This window comes from Ascaphus truei, chromosome 7 (genome assembly GCF_040206685.1).
Source record: "Ascaphus truei isolate aAscTru1 chromosome 7, aAscTru1.hap1, whole genome shotgun sequence".
Classification (NCBI taxonomy): domain Eukaryota; kingdom Metazoa; phylum Chordata; class Amphibia; order Anura; family Ascaphidae; genus Ascaphus; species Ascaphus truei.
The window spans coordinates 37,550,380-37,572,988 of record NC_134489.1 but is presented as its reverse complement, the minus strand read 5'-3'; the positions used below and the strand labels follow the sequence as shown (position 1 = coordinate 37,572,988).

General features: G+C 48.0%; 1 protein-coding gene across 1 annotated transcript in view; it reads left to right on the top strand.

Moving 5' to 3' along the window:
- The first annotated feature begins 1,958 nt into the window (after window positions 1-1,958).
- The window catches only part of LOC142498998 (SLAM family member 9-like), a 62,952-nt gene continuing 42,301 nt past the window's right edge, over window positions 1,959-22,609 (top strand). Inside the window, exon 1 of the mRNA XM_075607731.1 lies at window positions 1,959-2,205. Within this exon, the coding sequence (XP_075463846.1) occupies window positions 2,079-2,205 (127 nt within the window). The 5' untranslated portion in view covers window positions 1,959-2,078. The remainder of the gene's footprint in view (window positions 2,206-22,609) is intronic.

The window sequence follows — 22,609 nt, the reverse complement described above, 5'->3', positions numbered from 1 at the left end:
CATCCCCCTCCCATCATCTCCCCATAATCATATCCCCCCCACCCCCCCATATTGTGTCCTTACCTTAATTCCTGCAGGACGCAGACATCACAGGACCTGTCTCTGGGCTGCTCGGGTATGGGCTCCGCCCCCCTCCCCCCCGCTGTCCTCTGATTGGCTGTCCTCTCCTCCAGTCAGGACACGACTCACGAGTCCTCCAGTCCTGACTGCGCCCGGCGCTCGCCGCTGCCCACCCTCCTGCCCGCCTTCCGGCTGACCTCGCGCTTGCGCTGCCAGCCCTCCGCCGCAAATTGCAATGGTAATATCGGACACATAGGTGTCCGGTATCACCTCCAATTTTATACCGGACAGGCATCGGAATTACCGGCCTGTCCAGGTGAAAACCGGACACATGGCAACCCTACCCAGGAACAGTGCGGGCAGTGTTAGGCCGCGCCTCTAGTGCCCGCGACGGCGACGCAACGCGTGACGTCACCCGTTGCTAGCGAAAGTTGTATTTCGCTTTGCGGCAGCGTTGCGGGCGACCCGGGCATTGATTGGTTCAGGGGCTGTCACATGAGGCGAAAGCCCGTGAAAAATCAAATATTCCGGCTTCAGAAAATCGTGTCGCCCCGTCGCTTTGTCGCCGTCGCGCTTACTATAAGCGCACACGGCGGCGACAATGCGTTTGGTTTCGGACGACGTCTCGTCGTCGTCGCCGGCACTATAAGCGCGGCCTTAGTTCTGGTTTCTGTGTCTGTGCCTCAGCTCAGACTAACACTGCAAGCAGAGTCACATTCAGTGACAATTATCAGCAGGGCTCAAGTGTACACTTTATTTTCATTCTTTAAGTAATAAACCCCTCAGAACAAGGTATTATTGTCCAGTAATTAATGTCTTATTCTGAGGGGATTATTACTTTTATACGTTAAATGTAATTTATATATATTTATATATCACAAATATAGACACTTTTGTATAGTTATATTGATTTTTCTAAACATAATATTCTGCATTTACACACACACACACACACACACACACACACACACACACACACACACACACACACACACACACACACACACACACTACAATCCCCCCCCACAAACACATTTTCATTTCTTGTACATTTTCTTTTGTGCTTTTATTGCAAACACACACACTCACACACACTACAGACCCCTCTCTCCCCCCCCCCACTACAGACCCCTCTCTCCCCTCCCCCCCCACTACAGACCCCTCTATCCCCCCCCCCACTACAGACCCCTCTATCCCCCCCCCACTACAGCCCCATCTCCCCTCAACACACTACAGGCAGCCCCCTTTCACCCACCACACACTATAGCCCCTCTCCCCCAACACACACTACAGCCCCCTCTCCCCCACACACACACTACCGCCCCCTCTCCCCCATACACACTACCACCCCCTCTCCCCCACACACACACACTACCGCCCCCTCTCCCCGACACACTGTAGCCCTCTCTCACTTCACACACACATGACAGCCCCTCTCCCCCCCACACACTACACCCACCTCTCCTCCCCACACACACACTACCGCCCCCTCTCCCCACCCACACACTACAGCTACCTCTCACCCCCACACTCACTACAGTCCCTTCTCTCCCACACACACTACAGCCTCCTATCCCCCCCACACACACTACAACCCCCTCCCCCCACACACACACACTACCGCCCCCTCTCCTCCCACACACACTACCGCCCCCTCTCCCCCCCCCACACACACAAAACATTGTCTTGCAACATTAATATAGTAATGCTCTATGTTCTTTGAGAAATCTTCTAAATGTTACTTTGTATTTTTTATCCGGTCACATTAGGGACTGTAATGTACTTTATTGTATTAGGTAGCATGTCGAAATAGCTTCTCTCATGCATCATCCTCGGTTCTATTCCAACCAGTAGGAGCAGAATTGTAACTTTATTAGTGTAGGTAGCGTAGATCGAATAACAGTCCTGACAAAGCTAGATTGACACTAGCGAAACGCGTTGAGTGAACAGAGGAGGAGAAAGCCGACGTGACCGGAAAATTGTGACGTCAGAGCCCGGTAGGATTCCCAGCGGCCGCTATGGGGAGAGACACGAGGCAAACCACTGAGCAAAGACCCACACCGGTCGGTATTCAGCGTCGGAGGGGAGGGAGACTGTTCTCATCGGAAAAAATAATATTTTATGTCCTGAATAGCATAAACAAATGTGAGTGTCCATTCAGGGGGATTTTATCATTGTGTATGTATGTCTTTATTTATTGCCATTAATGTACATAGTGCTTCACGGTAGTAATACAGGTGACAATCATATAAATAACAACTAACTACAAATAACAGATCATGGGAAGAAGTGCTTCAGACATAAAAGTAACATTTCAGAAGAGGAGTCCCTGCTCCAAAGAGCTTACAATCTAATTGGTGGGGAGAATGTACAAAGAAAGTAGGAGGGCATTCTGGTAAGTGCGTCTGCAGGGGGGCCAAGCTTTATGTATCGTGTATAGTATTATCTACGGTGCTACTCATATGCTTCTTTAAGCAAGTGTGTCTTAAAGTGGATAGAGAGGGTGCTAGTCGGGTATTGAGTGGAAGGACATTCCAGAGGTGCGAGGCAGGAACTGAGAAAGGTTTAAGGCGGGAAGAGGGCTTTAGATATAAAGGGGGTAGAGAGAAGACATCCTTGAGCAGACCGCAAGAGTCAGGATGGTGTATAGCGAGAAATTAGGGCTGAGATGAAAGGAGGGGCAGAGGAGTGTAAAGCTTTAAAAGTGAGGAGGAGAATTGAGTGCGAGATGCAGGATTTGATTGGAAGCCAGGAAAGGGATTTCAGCAGGGGAGACACCGAGACAGATTTAGGAAAGAGTGATTCTGGCAGCAGCGTTTAGGATAGATTGTAGGGGAGACAGGTGAGAGGCAGGAAGGCCGGACAGCAAGAGGTTACAGTAATCGAGACAGGAGAGAATGAGGGCCTGAGTCAACGTTTTAGCAGTCGAGTAACAGAGGAAAGGGCGTATCTTTGTAATACTGCGGAGGAAAACGCGACAGGTTTTAGATTCGTTTTGAATGTGAGGGGAGAATGTGAGAGAGGAGTCGAGTTTGACCCCTAGGCAGCGTGCTTGGGCTACTGGGTGAATGATGGTACTTCCAACAGTAATGTGGAAGGAGGTAGTAGGGCCAGGTTTGGGAGAAAGAATAAGGAGCTCTGTTTTTGCAAATGTTAAGTTTAAGTCAGGGGAGTGCCATCCAGGATGATATCACAGAGAGACATTCGGAAACTTTGGTCTGTACAGCAGGTGTAAGGTCAGGGGTAGAAAAGTTAATTTGTGTGTCGTCAGCATAGAGGTGATATTTAAACCCAAGAGATGTGATTAGGTCACCTAGAGAGAGTGTGTACAGAGAAAAGAGAAGGGGTCCCAGGACAGAGGCCTGGGGTACCCCCACTGAGAGATCGATAGAGGAGGAGGTGTTAGCAAAAGAGACACTGAAAGTACGATGGGAGAGGTAGGAGGAGATCCACGATAGAGCTTTGTTACGAATACCAAGAGTATGGAGAATGTGAAGGAGAAGAGGGTGGTCCACTGTGTCAAATGCTGATGAGAGATCAAGTAGAATGAGCTGAGTGTAATGATTCTGTCTTTGGCAGCATGGAGGTCATTAGTTATTAGTAGGGCTGTTTCAGTTGAGTGAGCAGTGCGGAAGCAAGATTGTAGAGGGTCTAGGAGAGAATAGGTGTTGAGAAAATGGAGCAAACGAGAGAATACAAGACGTTCAAGGAGTTTGGATGCAAAAGGAAGGAGGGAGACAGGTCGATAGTTAGAAAGACAGGTAGGGGCAAGCTTGCTGTTTTTGAGTAATGGTATAACTGTTGCATGTTTGAAGGAGGAGGGAAAGGTACCAGTGTAGAGGGAAGAGTTAAAAATCTATGTGAGCATAGGGATTATAGTAGAAGCAAGAGGTTTTAGGAGATGGGAGGGAGTGGGGTCAAGAGGGCAGGTGGTAGAGGGAGAAGAGGAGTGTCACGGTAACTTATGACAGGCTGTAATTTACACCAAATAACTGGGTTGAACTGGTACGAGACTTAGATATGATAAAATATAATTTATTCCTTGATAAAGGTGAACACACGAGATATACAAATAACAGGTAAAATATTGACACTTACTTAAAGGTTAGGACAAGAAAGCCATCAGGATACAGGATGGGCCATTTCTTCCATAATTCAGTTGACATCACAGCAATACATGCAGATCATGAATGAAGACATTTGAGTAAGGGGGGACTCTGACTTATATACCATTTTACCCCTTATCTTACACTCAAGGCGCCGAGTTGTCTAGCAAAAATCTCTTTGAAGCCCTTTGAAGCAGATTTTGAGTTCCATTGTTAGTGTGAAGTATCACACTTAAAAACCACTCAGTTCCTTGGTTCCTGGGCCCAGCATAAACAATTAGGCAGTTAGCCTTTGATCACCGGGCTATGTAAATTCTTTGCAGGATGTTCTTCCTGCCTATTAGCATAACAGACGGAGTCTGCAGTTTCCAGAACAGACCCAAACCACATATACATTTTAATACATACACATATTAAAATACCCAGTTCTGGTAGATCCCGCGGGTCCAAACTTTCCAGACCTTAATGCCGGAACTGGGACACCATATGGTCCGAGTTTCAGCCCGCTAGGACCTTGGGAACCGGAGTTACACAATTATCACAAACTGTTTCATATTTTATTATAAAAATCTCCGCTAAAAAGAAATCTCAGCGTTTCACTAAATCCCCATTGGAAACAATGGGCTCCGCCGCCGTGGGTTTCAATGGAGCAACTCCGCCGTGGTAGTCAATGGAGTTTCCTGCCATAGACTTTCAATGGGGAACCGCCGCCATTGAAGTCTATGAGAAAATCCACAAATCTTTACATTCGTCCACACTCCATCTGGTTGGTCTGAGGGGGCTGGGAAGGGGCATGCATTAAAGCCGGAACCTTGGCTACATGCCACCCAAATCCCATCCCTCTGGGCATTCCAGAACCGGAGCTATGGACTTACACTTTTCAACATTTTACACTTAATCATTTTTCCGCCACACGGCTTTTCCCCCATTGGAATCAATGGCAAAAGTCCCGAACTTTCAAGGGGGTTCATACTCCGTCGGGTTGGTTTAAGAGGGTCAAGGAGGGTTCTGCAGCCATGCCGGAGCAGTGCCTACAGGTACCCCAAACCCTGGCCCTCTGGACCCTCCGGAACCGGAGATATGGACTCATGATTTTCAGCTTTTCACACTTAGTCGAAATCCTGAGCTGTTTCTGCCGCCGCCATTGGAACCTATGGCGCGACCCGCTCTCTCGGCACGACCCTTCTCGGGGGTCCAGGATTCGGGGACCCGGTGGTGGTCGAGTGGGGGGAGGCCTAGGGACTAGGGGCAAAAAGAATTTTATTTCTAGGTGCTCTAGAACTGTAGATTCCCACACCACTTAACATTGGACTTGACTAAAGTGATTTAACTCTTTTAAAGGACATTGTATCCGCTTTGCGGTTTTGCAGTTTGGACGGCAGCCAACTCGTTCCTGGAAAGTGCCGTCGAGGAATCTCCATTGAAGTCAATGAGCCCATTGACTTACAATGGGAAACTGCCGCTTCTCCTCTCGGACGCCACCTGCTGGTCTTCACGGGAAACAGGTCCAAAACAGCAAGATCCGCCATTGAAATGCATTGAGCTCTAATGGCGGCCTATGGGACTCTGCAAAATGGTGCCTGAAAAGGCGGGAAAATTACACAAAGGGCTATAATCACTAAAAAAATATTAACCCTTGCCCTCCCGGATGGATCCCTGCATGTAGGTGATGCAAACACTGGCATAACACGATACATTTACACAGGGGAGTAAACATTTGGATATTGAAGCAAGGCAAAACACATTACTGGACCTCAGTCCAGTTAACCCCTTGCTTCCCTGATGAGAGTAGAGGGTGGCCAAATGGGGTTGTAACCCCTTTAATCCCGGGCCAAACCCTCCCTATCATCACAAGGAGATCAACAGTGACACATCCTCCTTCGAGAACAACAGAAAAAGAGTCAAGGAAGGCAGGAGGAGAGTTAGGAAGTGGTGTGGGATGGGAGGAGGAAACAGAGGGGATGTTCTGACGTGTGGATTCCACCTTTTCCTTAAAATAGTCAGCAAAGTTCTGAGGTGAGATGGCGGAAGAAGAGGAGGCAGCCGAGGGTGGTCTGAGTAGAGAGTCAAAGACAGAAAAGAGTCGACGTGGGTTAGATTTGTGCGTGTTGGTTAGTGAAGAAAAGTAGATTTGTTTAGCCTGAGAGAGGGCAGAGTTGAAACAGGACAGCATAAATTTGTACTGAAGGAAGTCTGTGAGAGTGTGAGATTTCCTCCAGAGGTGTTCAGAGGATCGAGTGGAGGAACGCGGCATGCGCGTGTGGGAATTTAGCCAGGGTCTGGTGTTAGAAGGGCGAGGACGGCAGAGAGAAAGCGGGGCATGTAGATCAAGAGAAGAGGATAAGGCAGAGTTGTAGTCCCTGTCCAGGTTGGCAGGGTGTGGAGCAGAACTGAGAGATGAGAGGGAGGAGCGTAAAGTGGAATCAAAGGCAGGTAGGTTAATAGAGCGCAGGTTTCTGCAGAACCGAGGGGTAGATGGAGATGGAGAAGAAAAGCGAGAGAGAGAAAATGAGATGAGGTGATGGTCAGAGAGAGGAAAGGGGGAAATGGAGAAATCAGAGAGAGAATTTTTTTTAGTGAAAACCAAGTCTAGATAGTGGCCATCCTTGTGGGTGCTGGCTGCAGTCCACTGTTGAAGGCCAGAAGCAGAGGGTAGAGAGAAAAAGCGGGAGGCCCAAAGAAGAGAGGGGTCATCAATGTGTCAGTTTACGTCACCAAGGAACAGAATAGGGGAGTCTGAGGAGAGAAAGAAAGAGAGCCAGGATTCAAAGTGAGAGAGAAAGGCAGAAGGGGGATGAGTAGAGGTAGGTGGGCGATAGATGACTGCCACATGGACAGGGAGAGGAGAGAAGATCTGGACAGTGCGAGCCTCAAAGGAGGGAAAAGCAAGAGAGGGAGGAATAGGAAGGGTTCGGTAATGGCAGAGAGAGGAGAGGAGGAGCCCCACACCTCCACCCCTGCAATCAGGGGGCGGAGTGTGGGAGAGAGAAAGGCCACCATAAGAGAGAGCAGCTTCCAGAGCAGAGTCAGACTGAGTGAGCCAGGTCTCAGTTATAGCAAAGAGGAGCAGAGAGTGAGAGAGAAAAAAGTCATGCACAGAGAGGAACTTGTTAGAGAGGGAGCGAGCATTCCAAAGGGCACAGGAGAAAGGGAGAGAGGAGGGAGGGTGGCAGGGGATGGGTATGAGGTTAGAGGGATTGACACCAGATGGAGTAGAAGTTGCATTTGGCAGGCGAAGACGAGCGCATGTAGAAATAATGTGAGAACAAAAAATAGAGTAGGGGGAGCGAGGGATCAGTAGACATACACCAATAAAATCAACGACAATACAACATGCATAAAATAAATCCAATGTAATGGGGTTGGGACAAGAATTAGAAGATAATAATATAGATACTTACACGGCCGTGTGTAAGTACAATCCAAAGAAGGTATCTTTGTGACGGAATATTGACCCCTCCACAAATAAGTGCAGGGGGATCTCAGAGGGTATCTATATACTAATGTAAATACTCACACGGCCCAGTGTGAGTAAGGGTGCAGGGCAGATGTCTTTAAGGTGGAGTCAGTCTGTCCAGGGTGGTTGCCATCAATCACATCATGAGCCTCGTCGTTGAATTTTGTAACAAAGGGTACTATATAATCTACTTTCTCTGTCTTTTGTTTGGGCACTAGCAGTTCATCCTTACTTAGTTGTGCTGCTCTAGAGATAGCATTTTGGATTATATCTGTTTTATAGTTTCTCTCCTCAAACTTTGTTTTCAATATGCCTGCCTGCTCCTCAAATGTCTCCAAGTCCGAGCAATTGCGTCTAATGCGTCGGAATTGCCCGTATGGAATATTCCTAAGCCATTTTTGGTGGTGGCAACTGTCGTTTAGGAGAAAATTGTTAGCATCTGCAGCCGGGCGGATTAGTTCCAGCTATCTGCACCCCGGACGCGGGGCCGGAGCGGATTACTGCTAGACTGAACCACACGGAGGAGCCAGGGGATATTATATTATTATATTGATGTGAGTGTGACAGTATTGTTATCGTTTTTATACACAATAAATACCTTTTATTGCATACTGCTAAGACTGTGCCTCACTTATCCCCACACACCGCTAAAACGGAGAGTCACATTGCTGAGTATAAGCAAGAGAGGAGTACAGATCAGCTATAGCCACACATGGGCAAAACCTGATGTGATTGACCGGCAACCACCCTGGACAGACTGACTCCACCTTAAAGACATCTGCCCTGCACCCTTACTCACACTGGGCCGTGTGAGTATTTACATTAGTATATAGATACCCTCTGAGATCCCCCTGCACTTATTTGTGGAGGGGTCAATATTCCGTCACAAAGATACCTTCTTTGGATTGTACTTACACACGGCCGTGTAAGTATCTATATTATTATCTTCTAATTCTTGTCCCAACCCCATTACATTGGATTTATTTTATGCATGTTGTATTGTCGTTGATTTTATTGGTGTATGTCTACTGATCCCTCGCTCCCCCTACTCTATTTTTTGTTCTCACGTTTTCATAAGGGCTTTGGATTATCCCTTTTAGGGGTTGAAGCAGAAGGGACCATAGGAATAACTCTGCAACAAAAGAGAGTAACCACATTTATTGGTGTCATCACTATCTGTTACTAAAGGTAAGCGCCTGGTCTTCCCCATTTGCATGTAGAAATAAGGCAGGGGCCAGGATTGCTATCCCCAGAAGCAAGGAGGAGAAGCATGGATATAAAGAGAATGTGTGAGGATGATTTGTAGGGGTGTGTTTTAGTGCAGGGGGTATAGCTGTGTAGTGACAGAAGGTGCAGGTAAGAAAGTAGTTCATGTAAACTGAGAAGTGGCGAAGAGAGGAGAGTTGGTGATAATAGAGTTGGAGACATAATGAGGCTGGTAGAAGGAAGTGCATCATTTGAAAAGAAGTGAGGCCATAGCAAATATAAATAATAGAGGTGGCAGCACAGCAATAGTAAAGTGCAGAGATGTGCAGTCTGGAGTAGATAATATCCTCCTTTCCAGCGTAGATCAAATGCAGGAATCAGGGTCAGTAGGTGTTGTCCACTCCTTTTGAACTCCATTTTAAACTCCTCTATGCTTGATACTTAAACGGGCTACTTGACATGGGCTGCAGACAGCTAGGGCTGCAATGTTGACTCGTTATATAGCTCTAAAATCTCACCAGAATTAAGTACAGCCCAGGCAACTTAATTAGTGCATGTGAGGGACATTAAAACAGATGGATTTTCTAAACAGGATGTTGTCCAAGTACAAGTTAAATACAGACCAATTGCAGATGAGCTTAATTTAAAAGAGGGGTTCCAATCATTGTGTGCATTGATTATTAAAGTTTTAACATACTGCACCATCAGTCCCTTTTTTCCTTTCCCTGTCAAGACTCTACTGCACCTACACTGGCGACACACTTTATTCGAGCTTGGCTAGTCCCACGAATTCGGGTATACCCGGGTGTATTGAGGTTTGTGACTGTTTTCTGCCCGAGTACATTGAGTTATTTTCCAAGCAGGGATTGAAGCGTTTTATTCCCGCTGGCTGCAATACTGCACAGTATATATATATAAACTGCATTACAATTCATGAATTTATGCCATCTGGTAGACACGCGAAGCATTGCAGCCTATTAAATCCTAATCATTATCATTTAACAGATCAGCCGCCCATCAGCCAGGCATGAACCCAGGCTGGGAAGGCAAATGCAACGGGGCTTGTCAGAGGTTAGGAGTGGCGCATTCCAGGTATCTGCCAGGTACATACCGGGTATTTGCTCGAATAAAGTGTGTCGGTGCAGTACAACTACCAGCATTATTTTTACCTACCAACACAGCAGCCATAGACTACAAGGGCTGCTGTTAACCAACAGTGTTCTGCTGTCTTCAACCAACTCCCTCACCTTTTCGGTACCTGCACTCTTGAAAGAACCTAGCTGTTCCTTTAGAGGTTGAGTAGTTGGAACAGTTTTTATTATCATTGTGTATTTTTATATATATATTTAGTTTTATGTGTATATATTTAATATATCTGTTGTATTCTTCATTTTAAGCACAGCCTTTTAATGTTGTGAAATATCACTAGTTATACTTTATCTGAGTAACACCACTAGGTGGCGCTGCTGCATTGGTTTTTGTGTATGGGTGCGCGCATATTAATGAGGGTTGCCAGGTGGCTTGTCCAAAAATACTGGACACAATGGTAAAAGATGAGACCACCCCCAATACATATAAAATAATATACCCCCACGCCCCCCGAATACATATAAAAAAATATACGCAAAAAAACCCCGAATACATATAAAAAATACCCCCACCAGCCCAATACATATAAAATATACCCGCACCCCCCAATGCATATAAAATATACACCCACCTCTCCAATGCATATAAAATATACCCGCACCCCCCAATGCATATAAAATATACCCCCACCTCCCCAATACATAAACAAATTACCCCCACCTCCCCAATACATAAACAAATTACCCCCACCTCCCCAATACATAAACAAATTACCCCCACCTCCCCAATACATAAACAAATTACCCCCACCTCCCCAATCAAATTCAGACTTACCTTGGGGATGTTGTCCAGGAACCGCCACAGCCATGGCATTCCTCCGCTTAGGGTGCACCGTCGATCTCGCTGACGTCATCATTACGGGACTCCGCTCCCGTTCACCCTTGAAGGTAAGCGTCTCCATAGCAGTCGCACTGGGGTGACACTCCAGCCGGAGCATCACAACGGAGCGCCTCCCTTCATTGTCGTCCGACGTTGCTTGGGACTCGCCCTCAGGGGAAGAGGACCGGGACACCTCGCTGTCGCTGGCGGCGGCTTGCAGGCAGCGGTCCCGCTCCAGCGCCACCAGCGGAAGTGCCTCAACCTCCTCCCGGGCGGTCACCTTACCGCGTAAGTCTTTTGTAGGTTCTGGAACAGCCACGCACGGGTCTCTTGGAGCGTCCGCTCCCGAGGCTGCAGTCCAGTCCGCACCTCTCGGCAGGAAGGCCGCATCATTCTTCCGGTCCGGTAAAGATGGCAGCGACACCTTAGGCTTTAGGTGGCGAGTCCCACACCGCGGGTATTTAGATGTCAGGCTTGCCTCTTGTAAGGAATCGGGGGCCACGTCCCTTGTGGTGTGACCCCTCCTTACCCACTACCAGTACTGCAGCGGCTGCTGCCCCTACCCCCCGTCGCCACCCATGCCGCCGCCCAGTGCATACCTTGAACTCTGCCGTCGCCATCTTGGATTCTGGCACTGGTGTTACAGACTCTCAGCTGTGCTCCACTACTTCCTGGTCTCTCAGCCACTCACGAGCAGCTCCTCGACACGCCTCCGCCATGCCCCTCGTCCGGATTGGTCACTGTCGCTTTAAATATTCTGCTTTGGCTTCACTTCCTTGCCGAGCATAGATCCTTATGGGATGTTACCTGTGTTTCTGCCACAAGCCTTGTTCTTTCGTTACGTATCTCTGTTTTTGTTCCAGTTCGTTGTACTCGTCCAGTTTCCTCCAGGCCTGCTGCTGCTACGCTGAGTTCCTGAGTTCCTGGTTCTTACAGACCTGCTTCGTTTGCGCTGTAACACGGGGTTACTAGTGCTGCCTGGTGGTGTGCCTCTTGCGGTCAGTCTTCCCTCTCCTAGACCGGAGCCATGGGTCGTGGACGCCACTCGCGTAAACCTCGTTCCCGACCTGCAGCGATTGCGCTGACGCAAAAGGACCAGCTTGATTTCCTGTTGCCGACTCCCTGCTTGAACTACGACTACCCGGATATCTCCTACCCCGACTCTGGCTTGCCCAACAACTATGCTGTTATCTCCAGTCCTGAACCCGGCCTGTTTGACTATGAACTGCGCACTCCGGACCAGTCTGCGCGGTATAAGGTCGGTGATTTCATAACCCAGCCTCAGCCCCGCGGTCCGGTCCCGGTTTGTGGCGAGCACAATCGTGACACCTCTCCGCCTGGAAAGTTACAGCAGGGGCAGATGCATTTAAGGAAGCTCTCCCCGTTGACTTGCACTACCAGAAAGCCTCCTGGTAGTCGCTATTGGGACACAAAACACCCGACCATTGTAGGGTATAACGCGGTAGTAGTGGGGTTTAGCTCTTGCTCAGCTAGCTCACCACGAGGAACTGAGGGTGCGGTAGCTCGCATCCGGCTCCACCCCCAGTGGTGACAGTCTATTGGGTAGCACAGTGCCTCCTCCCCCTGGTGGATCCGGGAGTACAGGAACATTACATTACACATTACAGTTGGGTGTGGCTTTGGCTTTTCGCGCCGAACCACTCACAGTAGATGGGTGCGGCTTCAGCTTTTGTGCCGAACCGAACACATTGCACCGCGTGGCTTAGCTTCGCACCAAGCCCTGCCCAGATTTTGCAAGGGAAAAGCTTGCAACTTGCAAACTCCTCCACGCGGTCCTCCCGATTTTGGCAGGAACCGCTCCTTTCCCCCCCAGGACGCTGCACACGTGCACAGCTCAATTAGCACCGCGGCTCCCTGTGTTGGGGGAATACTATTAGTATTGTTGTAGCTCCTCAACCTGAGGTTCTGGCGTCCTGATTTTCAAGAGCCCCCCCCCCCCCTCGGACACTACCCACACATACTGTGAACGCCACCCGTTGGACCCTAACACTATAGTCCCCTTCCTGAGGTTTCTGGGTCTGAGACAGCCAAAACACCCCCTCCAGGTGCCCTACGTACCAACCCTTAGGATAGCATGAATCAGCACAGGTTACCATACAATAGGGAGCAGCACAGGCTGCAGCTCCACTGGCAGAAGTTGGTCCCTTGCTAGGCAAGAATCCCCTGGATACTACACCTGGCCTACCCCCTCCTTCCATGTACTTAGAACTGGAGCGTACCTCCTTTCTCTTACTTGCTTCGCTGTGAAAGCCTGTCCTGATAAGCATCTCAGCAGCACCTCAAAATGAAACAGGTTTTCCGCCACCCTCTGGGAGATTTCACTATTACACAGTTTTTTGTGCTGCTCACCTGCTGGCTCACAGAATACTCAGCATCCGCCGATGGCAGTGGGGAAGAAGAGGACAGGCTTTTGGGGTTCTTTCTCACTTCTTTACTACTTCTTTACTCGGTGCAGTGCCTCCATTCCCCGCAGGCTCCTGCAGATACTGGGTGCAGTCCCTGCAGGAAAACTCTTTGGTACTCCCCCTGAATAACTGCACTCTCAGGCAGGAGTATATAATATACAGGAACAGGCTTTATTCTTCAATAGCAGGATACAGCATACAACTGGATGGTCCCTGGACTGAAGCTGCTTACTGCAGGGGAAAACACGGATTAACCCTAAAACTGCCTGCACTGGTACCAGGGCTTATGTGTTTGGCAGGGCAGATTAGTAGCCAAGAGGATACATGGCTACACACATATATAGCCCAGCCACCCATAGCGCTATAGAGATCACACTCCCCTGAGCAATGTATGTATGTATGTATGTCTTTATTTGTATAGCGCCATAAAATGTACATAGCGCTTCACAGTAGTAATACATGTCATATAAATAACAAATATAAATAACAGATCATGGGAATAAGTGCTTCAGACATACTGTAAAAGTAACATTAAGAAAGGAGTCCCTGCTCCGAGGAGCTTACAATCTAATTGAAGCAATGAAGAGTAGAATTGTATGTATCTATGGAGAAGGAGTGAGTAAAGACACTGACTGGCACTGAGTGTGAAGCAGGGGACCCTGGTTCAATTCCCGGTGTCGGCTCCTTGTGACCTTGGGCAAGTCACTTTATCTCCCTGTGCCTCAGGCACCAAAACATAGATTGTAAGCTCCACGGGGCAGGGACCTGTGCCTGCAAAATGTCTCTGTAAAGCGCTACGTAAAACTAGCAGCGCTATACAAGAACATGCTATTATTCCTAAAATGTAACAGTCCGATTCTCAGTGACAAACTCAGTGACCTGAGTATAGAGGTCACACAAAGTAACATGCAAACAAAATACTTACTTATCTGAAGGGAAATGAGGATAACGCTCCAAAAGCAAAGATTCATTTTGTTTTATTTAAGATTTAGTCCGGTCCTGAAGTGAGAAGACTTTTGACCGAGAACAAGCTGGTGAGATATGTGTGTGCGAGACAGGGCGACTGCAGCTAGGGGAGCTGCCTGAATCTGTCACTAATTGGTCACTTCTCCTCTATCTGATATCTTTCACTTCCCTTTTTTGGCCTTATTACTATGTATTACCAGTGCCGGTACAACAACATAGTTGCCTAGGGTGGCATATTTTGGGGGGCGGCGGATGTAGTGCTGGGAGTAGGCAACTTATCTCTGCGACTGCTACGCACTCCACTGCAGCAGGGACTGTTGCAGGAGCGGAGACTACTATACGGGGGGGGGGGTGTAAGGTGGTAAAAACAGAGGAGGGGTAAAGCCGGAGAGGGGTGTGGGGGGAGAGGGATGGTGGATAGAGAGGGGTTGGGGGGAAAGGGGGATGGGGGGGGGAGAGAGAGGGATGGGGAGATAGAGAGAGGGGTGATGTGGGGGGGAGAGAGGGATTTGGAGAAGAGGGAGCGAGGGTTGAGGGCTAGGAGAGATACAGAATTGTGTCAGGCCCGGGGAAGTCCAGCAAACTTTTTTTTTTGGGGTGGGGAGGGTTGCATGGCTAAAGGTTCATCTAGGCCCTAGATTCTAGGGTGCCAAATAGCCTTGCACCGGCCCTGTGTATTACCATGTGTAACCCTGCTTGCCCCCTTCCCCCAGACTCTACGGTGGTGTCTAGGGTGCATGAGGGCAGATTACATGCATAGTGGTGGTGCGTACCTGTGAGGAACAGGAGGGCCTGAGCTTCCTGCGATGTTGTGGGGGAGCCAGGACCGGGCTTCTGGGGTGGTAGCCTCCATGATCTCTTAGTGGTGCAGCGCCTCCATCTTCTATACACCCAGGAAAATGGGACAGGACCTGTATAGAAGAACCCCTTGGGTCCCAGGGTAATACCTTCCAATTCACACACAGTCTTTGGTAACAAAGGATAGTCCTTTTTATTAGCAGATCAGCAACTCCCCACGGTAGGGGCGTCCAGTAGCCGCAACAACAACAGCCAAGCTGATTACTCCGCTCTCATCCCACACAGATAATTCCTCCTCTCCTTCCCTCCAAGTCTCTCCTCCGACAGGATGGTCTGGGCTAGGGCTTCAATACCCCGTGGCCCACCCCCGAGGTTATCCTCGCGGTGGGTCTTGGATTCTCCCCATCACCCCTGGCAGTGGGGTGAGGGCATTGGTCCACCAAGTCTATAACTCTATCAGCTCTACTAAAGGAATCTGAATCTCTCCACTCCTCTCTCTCTGCTCCTGCACTCTGCGCAGGGGAGACCGCGGTCTCCTCCAACTCCTCGGACCGATCCGCAGGATTCCTTGACTCACGGCATACTAACTGAACTGCATACTCCCGGCATGACTAACCAGCAACTGCATACTCTCGGCATAACTAACCGGTAGTTCCAGACTCTCGGTATAACTCCAGCATAAAACTAACACTAACTCACCGGAGTTGGCTGCTAAATATAGAGCTAGCCCCGCCTCTCGTGATGTCAGCAGAACCTCCCCTCTTGCTCACGCCTGCAGCAGAGTCCAGGCCTGCATCTACCACTCAGGGCAGAGCTATGAAGGGGGAAAACCCATGATGATTACTGGGGCCTGATCTTAACAGGACTTACCACAGTATAAGGAAGATAGGTATAGCCTGTGCTGTTTACAGGGGGCTACACATGTATATGTTTTATCTGTGTTTCTGGGCTCATGAACCTTGTTGATTTCATGTAGAGATGGGAAATGAATGTGTTAATGTATCTGCTGAAGAATGATGAGTGTGAGTGTGCATCTTGCTCCTGCGTGCTAGTGAGCTGCTCTTTCTGAGGAGGAGAAAAGGAGACTCCAGTGTTAATGCATTTAGCACAGAAATATCTGGGTGTCAGGAACAGAAATGTGCGGCTCTATTTGCTGCTGGTCCCTATAGCACACAGAGGTGAATATAAGTCTGACATGTTTCTATTACACTGAGGACTGTGCATGTTGGAGATATTATCTTCTATTCTCAGTCTCCATGATAGTGTAATAAAGATTAGGCAGGTAGGTATCTCCCTCTCCTATCTAATTCCCAACTGGAGAGGGGAAGGAGAGGAGGAGAATACATTCACTGATATACACTTACTGTACATTAAAAACAAAGTGAAACAACTTCTAAGTGCCGAATATAGTACAGTATATAGTGCAGAATAAATGAGTTCTTCAGTATTAGGTGATACCTTTTTTATTGGACTAACAATTTATGTCATAGGACAAGCTTCCGAAAGTTCTCCTCTCTTCTTCAGGTCAAGCAATACTGATATACAAAGGATTCAATGGCTAATACAGTGTGGAGAGAGGAAAAACAACAACAGATATTTACTGTAGATAAGGTTGGGTGTTAAGTGTTTGAAGCCAGGGGACAGTGTCAAAGAAAGGTGGGGAGGGGAAGGGATGCTGGGGGGAGAGAAAGTGTGGATAAGAATAGAGGCAAGCAGGATAATTACAAACAATTTTGATAGGGTGTGAGAAAACCCATGTCCGCATTAAGTCGTTTGGTTTTGGTGTCAAAGAGTCTTATTCTGAGTTCAAATGTTTTCTGTTCTTGGGTGCTTTTAAACATTCCATTGAGGATTTTGATTTTTAAATCATTTATGGAATGATCTGGTTGTGAGAAGTGATGTCCCACAGGTGAGCAGTATCTTCCTTCTTCGAGGTGGAGTATAGAGTGTCTGTGCATATTCATTCTTCCTTGTAGTTTTTGGCTGGTTTCCCCAATGTAGCAACCTTGGTCACATTTGTTGCATTGAATCATATACACTATATTCGTGGATGTGCAGCTGTATGATCCTTTAACATTGTATGTTCTATGGTTGTGACTGGCTGTGGGATCTTGGCAAATGTGTTTGCAGAGTTTGCAGCGTTTGTTGCTGCACGGTTTTGTGCCATTATCCATGTCTTTAAAATCGTTGTGAAGTTTTCTGCTGACTAATTTCTGTTTGAGGTTTGGTGGTTGCCGGAATGCAAGAATGGGAGGTTTGGGAAAGATTTCTTTTAATGTCGCATCCTCTGTCAGCATGGGTTGCAGATCTTTGATTATTTTTCGTATTCCCTCTAGGGTAGGGTTGTATGTGGTCACTAGTGGTATGCGTGTGGTAGGTTCTTTCTGTCTGTATTGTAGCAGGTGTTCTCGTGGGGCTTTTAGTGCAGATGTAATAGTTTTGGCAATGGTCTTTGGTTTGTATCCCTTCTGTCTGAACAATTCGGTCAGGGTTGTGAGATGCCTGTTTCTGTCTTCAGTGTCAGAGCATATGCGGTGGTATCTTATAGCCTGGCTGTGTATGATACCTTGTTTTGTATGAGTGGGATGGAAGCTGGAGTTGTGGAGGTAACTGCATCTGTCAGTTGGTTTCTTGTATACAGATGTGTGTAGTTTGCCATCTTTCAGTGTTACTGTAGTATCTAGAAAGTTTATTAACTGCAAGCACTCCAACGTTGTAATCCAAATAAGCCTGGTGCTAGTCCCATAAATAATGTAAAGAGTACGTTACCATCCAGCAGCGCAGCGGAACAGCAAAGAGAGGCAGCATTCAGAGGTAAGTGTACAAAGAGCTGTATTGTAACCAACACAAAAATCCGACGTTTCGATCCCGCAGAGGGATCTTCTTCCTGGGATCCAACCTGCAGACCCCAGGAAGAAGATCCCTCTTCGGGATCGAAACGTGGTGTGTGGTCGCCCTCATGCATTTCTCTTCTTTCCCCAGCTTGTCTCTTTCTCGCCTCTCTTACCCCCACACACGTCTCTCTCTAGGGTTGTCACATTTATGTTTTTAAAACGCGGGATGCCGAAATCCAATAGGAAGATTATATTTAAAGCCATACATTTCCTATATGTATTAGTGACAAAAATACACACCATTTATCTCCCCCTTCATCTATTCATTTCTTCCCTCCTCCCTCCCCCCACCCATCATTCCCTCCTCTCTGCATCTCTCAGCCCCCCTTTTCCCTCCATCTCTCTGCGTCTCTGCATCTCTCAGCCCCCCTTCTCCCTGCACCTCTCAGCCTTCAGCCGCAAACGGATTTGGGCAGTTTCAATCCGTGTGGATTCATCACAATTCGCCATTGTATACAACCTGTGGACGGATTAGTAGAATCCACTCCGCGAATTCAGCAATACATTGGCGGATTCTTAAGAATTTCTGAATCCACAGATTAGATTCTACAAATCCGTCCACGGGTGGCGGAATCCGCGGAGTGTATTTGTAATAATAAAAAATCTGTAAAACGCAAATCGCCCTTTTTGAAATTGATCCGTTGAGATCCGCGGACCAGAGGAAACGGCCGATCCGCTGAGACTCCAAATGCGCCCCAAAAATTCACCCATCTCTAATCTTTATCACAAATAGGAGTGTTGCAATTTGTTGCCAATATTTCCAGCAGCTCGAGCTGCAAGCTGTAACATAAGGATACATTGTAGCTGCCGAGTTACACAGGAAGAAGGATTCATTGAAACTTTAAGGCAGCCATTATGTTAGGCACACAAGCAGAATTTGTACAGATTTGTAGCGACCTAAATCACTGCATTATCAGCATAAAAGTCCCTACTTTGTGCCAGACAATGTAACGTTTTTTTACCAAGTTCTGCATGTCGAAATCTCCGTATGTTTGGGGACAAATTCCTCTGCTTTACATCACTGGCTCACCTCTGGAGACTTCAATGATCGCCCCTGGAAATGTCAGGAAGAGTTTGAAAAATAATTGAACCATAGACACAATGTAGCCATACAGCTAAGACATGGTGACAGTAGACACTGAAGCTTTCTATTACATGTATTTAAAAACATGTGACGTCTTCAGGATGCTGTTTTGAAAGCTTGAACAGGCTTGGGGTGTGCCCTGGATACAGCTGTGGATGAAGGGACTCAGCATTGCTGTATAGTTACACAGATATTTTTTGCAGCATTGTGCTCCCACCTGGTGGTAAAGAGTAAGAATCCCTTGGTCCCCGAGTGCAGCATTATTTTTCCAGTTACTTCTTCATAGAAAAAGTGACACGCTGTGGAGTGCTCATTTGCATGTCATTTCCCAGAATCCCTTGATGCAGAGGAAGCACTGTATGCTAAGAGATAGTGGGCAAAAGCAGGGTTGCAGACCTGTCTGAGACGTGAACGTGCTGGCAATGTGGTATGTGTATTTGCTTTACACTGTATGGTGGAGGGTTTCTGTCACTTTTTTACGCACCCTAACTTATTTGGTGTCTTCATAGATGAAATATTAGACCAGGGCTCTTCAACTAATGACATGTGGCCCGCAAATTGGCTTGATGTGGCCCTTGGACTTTGTGTATGGTTGCCAGACGTCCCGTATATACGGATTGTCCTGTTGCCCCTGAAAGATCTGTCGGGACGCATAATTGTCTCGTATTTCTGGGACAATTCAGGGACACAGGTCGGCTGGCAGCGACGGGAGGAGAAGGGTGGTGGCGGAAGATGGCAACTGTAGCCGCCATCCCCTCTCTTCTGCTGCCTCACTGCTGCCATCCTTCTCCTGCCGGCCGACCTTCCCTGCCAAGTAAGGCCAGGTCCCCGCTGGCTACTGCAGCGCCCGCTGTTGGGGACGCTGCAGGGACAATAGCCGCTGCACAATGGGACCAGGCCCGCTGCGAGGGGGGGGGCGCTGCGCTCTGCCGACAGTGACTCCTGCTCGCAAGAGTTTGTGATCAGGACTCGCGACGGAGCGCTAAGCCACGCCCCCCGGCGGTTCAGCCAATGAAGACGAACCTGCCGGGTGACGTCACGGCCGCGCCCCCGTCACGCCAACCCCCCCGTCCCGTCCTGTCTTTTGGTCTGTAGCTCCCTGCAGACCGGGGAATCGGCTGCACGCGCCGCCAGCCTCGCGGGCGCGCGTGCAGCAGAGGCACTGGGACCTTAGCCTAAGGCTTCGTCCCCGGTGGCTGCGGTGCGCGCGCGCCGTACACAAAGTACAGCCCTCTATGGGGCAGACCCCAGTAAGCACGATGCCTGATTGCCTTTGCCAAAAGACAAGATGTATGTCTTTTGGTGCAGCGGCCGAGCGTTGGCCATGTCACGGCGGCGGTTCAGCCAATGAGGGCAAAGGTGCAGACAAGCATATGCCAGTACCGCCACTGCAAGCTCTGAGTGCTATACACAGCCTGTTGGTGGGTTTCCATATAATATCAGGAGTGCAGGAACAGGTTTCTGGGAGATCATCACGTCGCGGTGAAACGCATAGAGTAGGACCGCCCAGAGGAAGAGAGGATTGGTGCCGAAATACTGCCCATCACAGAAGCCTTACCGGAAGTGACGTGACGCTCTGGAGACTGCGACGGAGCTGAGTTACTAACGCTGCAGAGAGTGAGCAGTCAGCTGTATGCGGGTGAGCTCACTGAACACAGAACGGAGGCAGCAGGGTGAGTCACGGCAGTATCCGATCTATACTCCATGCACTATTAAGTGATATATGCTGTTTTAACACTATTTTATTGTAAGTGCACATTTTTAGAACCTTTATAAAAGATTTACCTTTATATCATTGATCTGCACTATGGGTACATTCTTTGTCTTTGCATTTCACCACTGCATTGGAATCTGAGTTGGAGTGTATCTACACCTGGGTATAAGAAATTTCACATAATCCAGTCACCCATTGTTGCCCATATACCACCTCCATCCTGTGAGTAGGCTGCACTTACGAGCCAAGACATCCTGTGAATTGACTTACACATAAGTTTTCCATCTGCACTTAGATTGCTGTTTCTTGTTGTTTTTTCCTACATGCTCCCCTTGGGTTGTGAGGAAACGTATCTACCTTCTGAGGACCAGTGAACACAGTCCCTGCCAGAGGGTTTGAGCAGGGAGTTGCAACGTTTAAATTTATCACGCCAAATGGCACTATTTTAGTCACTTAAATTACATTCACGTATGATATTGTATCTTTATTTTGTCACTTTATAGTTAGTGATCACTTTCAGTGTTTAGCGCCTTTTTTTGCACAATCACACTGTCGAACCAGTCGTGTGACATCATGGCCGCGCCCCCACCACGCCTCCCCATCGCGAGTTACGTGGAGTCCATCAGATCGCTCTGATGCAGGGAACGAGTGCCGCCAGGCACCCCGTCGCGCGCGCAACCCCCGCACTGGGGCCGTAGCCTAAGTACTGTGCAGCGAGAAGGGGGCGGTGAGGAGGAGGGGAGGGGGTTTGTGAGGAGGAGGAGGGGGGTTGTGAGGAGGAGGGGCAAGAATTGGGAGGACGGAGAGAAAGAGTGAGTGTTTTTGGCACTAAAACATATAGGAAATGTCTGGATTCAAATGTAATTTTCCTATTGGATTTCAGCATCCCGTATTTAAAAAACTTAAATGTGGCGACCCCAGCCTTACGTTAAAGCCGCGGTTTCCAACCTTTTGTTGATTAAAGAACCCTAAGTGAAATTCTGAGGAACCTGTGTCTGAGATCAGATGCATTGTAAGAAAGGAGCCGCTCAGTGAGTAAAGACTGGCACTGAGTTTCGAGCAGGGGACCTGGTTCAATTACCGGTGTCGGCTCCTTGTGACCTTGGGCAGTCACTTTATCTCCCTGTGCCTCAGGCACCAAAATCATAGATTATAAGCTCCACGGGGCAGGGACCTGTGCCTGCAAAATGTCTCTGTAAAGCGCTACGTAAAACTAGCAGCACTATACAAGAACATGCTATTATTATTGTTATCTTTATTATTATTATAACCCCAACCTCTCTAATAGCGCGTCTGAGATCAGATGCATTGTAAATTCTTCTGTATTTGGTACAATTTTCACATGACCAGATAATTGCAAGGAACCCTTTAGGGGACGCCCGGGGAACCCAAGGGATCTTGGGAACCCTAGTTGAAAATCACTGCGTTAAGTTAATGTTAATGTACCGGTATATGGTACAGATGTTCTAAATGTTTGCCAAATGTTAAAAATGACTATTTAAAGTTTTTAAATGTATCTAAAATGACATTGCAATAAGCTTGTGGAAATGTTACCCTGAATGTTTTCTGATCTGGCCCCTTTGGGGAACGAGTTGACCTCACAGATGTCCTGTTTAATATATGATACGACACATCCCATTTTCTATACATTATCATTTCCTTTGTCCGGCTGGGTTCTTTAAAGCAGCAGTCCAAGCTGCCGTTTGTTTTTATTTAATTTTTTTCCCTTTAATATGTTCATCAATACAATCCACACAATGATAAGCAATTAGCTATGCTGTCGATCGATCTGCGGCAAAGATTTGGCTTGGGGGGTTCACTAAATGGCTGTCAGTGCAGCAGAAGAGGACCAAAGATGCAAATTTCTGTGGGAAGATCATGTGACCAGGCAGTCATTAGATACAATTGGTGCACTGCTAAAGAGAGAGCA